This window comes from Parasteatoda tepidariorum, chromosome 8 (assembly GCF_043381705.1).
Source record: "Parasteatoda tepidariorum isolate YZ-2023 chromosome 8, CAS_Ptep_4.0, whole genome shotgun sequence".
Lineage (NCBI taxonomy): Eukaryota > Metazoa > Arthropoda > Arachnida > Araneae > Theridiidae > Parasteatoda > Parasteatoda tepidariorum.
The window spans coordinates 13,899,580-13,903,637 of record NC_092211.1 but is presented as its reverse complement, the minus strand read 5'-3'; the positions used below and the strand labels follow the sequence as shown (position 1 = coordinate 13,903,637).

The window sequence follows — 4,058 nt, the reverse complement described above, 5'->3', positions numbered from 1 at the left end:
TATATATATATATAAACTCTGAGGCGGTTCTAGTTCATCTTTAACAAAATTTGAGGTATCATTTTCGATACCTTACATTGTAAAATACTCGTAACAAGTAGTATTTATTTTTTTTAATTTAAATATTCCTTTCCTTTTATTTTCAAGTTAAGAAATAAGCATTGGAATGAAAAAAAAATGTTTTACATAAGATTTCAGAAGTGCATTATCAGGATCATGGAAAATATAAAAAAATGACTTATGAATAGATTTTAAATTAATTGATTCCACCAGTTCTTATTTTAGAGTGGAATATTATCTGGATTCAACTACAATAGATTTTACATAAGAAAATAGGTTAATCATCGATATTATTTACAGATGTATATCTCAGAATAGTGGATTATTTAGAATTCTATTGTTCTTTATTTACTAGAAAAAATTCTTAATAGTTGTTGAACTCAATCATGGTTGCAAATGTTTTTCTCACTATTTCGTATTATTATGAACTTATTTTTCTTTTTTTCAGATACATGTACAGTAGGGGGGAAAACATACAAAGTAGGAGAAAAATTCCCCAGTGATAAGGGATGTTTAATACAAACATGCCAGGCTGGAGGCTCAATCTACGGTACTGAGTAAGTATTCAAACTGTTTAAAACTGTCTTAGTAGTCTAGGACTAACTATCTTAACTATCTTATACTATCTTAACTATCTTAACTATCTTAATTATCTTAAACTATCTTAATTATCTTAAAATTATCTTAAGTAGTCTAGATGATTTTTATTTTATCAAAAAATTATCTATGCGTAATCTTTTTGCGCCTTTGAATAACTAAAGTAATATTTAGTTTAGGGTTCTAAATTTTCTTAAAGTAGTTTACTGTAAGTACAGATATTATTTATATGCAAAGAATTTCGTAACATTTTTCAAACAACTTTTATAATTAAATTTTCTTTAGAGCCAAAATTTGACGAAAAAAAGAAATACTATGAAGTCTTGCACATTCGTCATGAGTTATAAAAATTGTGTTAGTAACTTTAAATATGTTTTACTAGGCCATAAATTTTTTTTCTCCAAAACTATACTGGAAGCTTAATGGCTTGAAATCTCTTCAGCTTCATATAGATGACCAAATGCCTTCCCCAATCATCTAACCCATTTTTTAAGGATCCATCTTTTAAAGTTATGTAATTATGACTCTGGTCATATGACGAAGATAACACATGAGCAGGTCCTTTCATCATCAAACTTCTACCTAGCAGCAAACGAGAGGACTTTCAGTCACGGCAGATTTAACGTTATAGATACTTGCAGTATTGAAGCACTGTTTGATGGAACTAAACCGCATTTGCGTTACATGGAGAGGAAAACCCTGAAAACCTCCCACGGTGAGACTGACTGCAGGAGGATTCTAACCCATGATCCGTCAACCATTGAGGATATTTTACGTTATTGCTGTGGTCGGTGTGGTTCGTATCGACTAGGCATTGCTGAGATATAAACCCCGGACACCTTATATGGAAGTGAACTCTTTGTCCCTGAGTCCTCATGGCTCTTTACACGTCAATAGCATAATCGGCTGCGAGGATTGAACTTTCTTCTCCAAGCTTTCTATAAATAGTGAGAATGATGTTTTTTTTCTAGTGCGCCACACGCACGCTCATATGAATGAACAGCACGATTGCAAACTAAAGGCATCGTGAGCGCAATGTCGAACATATTTTTTCATCGGTCTTTTAATTGCTTATTACCAAGATCACACTGACATAATACTGGCTGTTTTGAGAGGGTTTACTTTATTCTTAAAATCACAGAACAAATGTGGTAAAATCTGTTTTTAAAGTAACTTAAAGAGGAGAAAAAGATTTCATGTTTGCCCTTCGAAAGAAGTTAGGTTAGATTTTCACTAACATTTACCGTACTCACATTTTCCGTTTTAAGTCTGACAAAAATATTATTAATTTTTCCTCTCTTCCTCTTATACCCGGAGAATCAGTCTTATTTGATTTTTCGATCTAAATTTGCACATTTTTTTTTAAAAAGCAATGTTTATAAAAAAGAAAGAAAACTGTTTATTATTTTAGTTAAATTCGTATTATTCATCTTCTTTGTCTCTAAGATAGCAGTTTAAGTCATATATGTGTAGAGTTCTATAGAGTTTAAACATAATGGTAATTCTCATTTTCTTCTAAGATGCACGGATCATTTTACTAGCTGCTGAGTTTTTTCTTTCGTCTTTTCGTATCCCTATAGAATCACCCTTATTTGATTTTCTAAACTTTGACATAAAATTTGTACAATGTTTTAATTTTTTAAAAAAATGGAATGTTAATAAAAAAGAAAGACAATTGTAAATTACTCTAGTTAAATTCTTATTATTGTTTTTCTTTGCCTTTATTGTTTATTGGAATTGCATACATTTGCAGATTTGTGTGCTCAATTTAGGCTTCTAAACCTTTCTTTTGTCTCTAACAGAATTTAAGCATAATGGCAATTCTAATTTTCCTTATTGATGTACTGATTTTTTTTCTAGCTGCGGAGTATACCGATTGCCGTCTGATTCCCCTTGCAAGATTATCGAAAAAGAAGGAAGATACCCCGAATGCTGCCCACGAACTGTCTGCCCAGGAGATCCTGACTTTTAAAAAAGCTTCACATTTTCTCTAAACAAACATCATGTTTAACAGTAAATAAAAAGTACACAAAAAATTTCTTATTTTATTGACTTTTTAGCTACCTATATATCTTTTTTTTATACATCTTAGCTACCTATATATCTACCTATATAGCTTTTATATGTAAAACTCTAATGATCATGCAGGAAGATATTCAACCTATACATTTTATTTTATTTTCAATTTTATAACCGTCGTTGAACAGTCAACTCAATTTTGGGACTATTCATGTTCAACTCCGTAGCTTTGTAATTCTGAACCCACTCCAGAAGACAAGGATACTCCTAGATCAAATATTGAGAGAATTTTGTCTTTGTGGTGGACTTTTTGATGGAACTCACCCGCATTTGCGTTACATGGAGAGGAAATCCATGAAAACCTCCTACAGTTAGCATGAGATCAAGGGGACTATAACCTATGATCCATCTACCACTGAGGATTTCTCACGCCAGCACTGTGGTCAGTGCAGACCGGATGCGGAATTCGTATCCAGCATCCGCTGGGATTTGAACCCGGTTCACCTCATTGGAAGGTGAATGCTCTATCCTCTGAGCCATGATGGCTCTATGTATTTTATTTTTTAAATTTGCAACAAGGAAATCAAAATTGAATTATTAATGAGTGAGGCAATCCGAAGCATAAATGGTTCCATGGTTGAGTACGGCATGGTGTAAACATCGGCCTACTACTATTTGATACAGATTGTAGTACGCCATACAGTACGGAAGCATACAGTGAACAAAAAAAAATAAATACATAAATGGAGCATCCTGAATAACTTTTGATTTAATAAATAGATCTTCATGTTCTGAGACTCATTCTTAATGGTTCGAGGGGTTAACCTCAATTATGTTTATTAATGGGCCGGGATAGCCTGGTCGGTTGGGCGTTGGGCCCATGTCCAAGAGTTCGTGGGTTCAAACCCCGCCGGCCGAAGACTCCCCGGGTAGTAAAGTGACTGATGCACACTAAATCTGTCGAGTCGCAAAAGTCCTCCATAACAAATCAATACCTCTGGGGGTACTGGATTGGAGATCGATCGGTCTCTGATTCAGGTCAAAATTACGATCTGTAGATGAATGAATGGATGTATGAATGGGCCAGCCCTATAAAACGGGTGTGACATTTGATGTGTCAAAAGTAGTATTTTTGTACATTGATGGCTCCACTGAAAAACAAGAAACGCGCATTTTGCCTTAAATTTGCTTGGTTTCACCAAGCAGGCTTGCCCGTGTGGCAAGTGGCATTAGAACCAACCAACCATGCTTATTAATTAGAGCAGATCATATTTTAAGTAAAGAAATCAGAAGCAAAAGCATACTTTCTCTGAACAAGTGTACACTTCTTATGATGGATCCGGTATAAGGGGTAGCCAAAATTTGGGAAATATGGTCCCCAC

The 4,058-nt window shown here is 33.9% G+C and overlaps 1 protein-coding gene across 1 annotated transcript in view; it reads left to right on the top strand.

Moving 5' to 3' along the window:
* The window catches only part of LOC107450659 (U-scoloptoxin(16)-Er13a-like), a 5,658-nt gene extending 2,945 nt beyond the window's left edge, over positions 1-2,713 (top strand). The window contains exons 3-4 of the mRNA XM_016066506.3: positions 509-617; positions 2,518-2,713. Of these exons, the coding sequence (XP_015921992.2) occupies positions 509-617; positions 2,518-2,629 (221 nt within the window). The 3' untranslated portion in view covers positions 2,630-2,713. The remainder of the gene's footprint in view (positions 1-508; positions 618-2,517) is intronic.
* Positions 2,714-4,058: the final 1,345 nt, after the last annotated feature.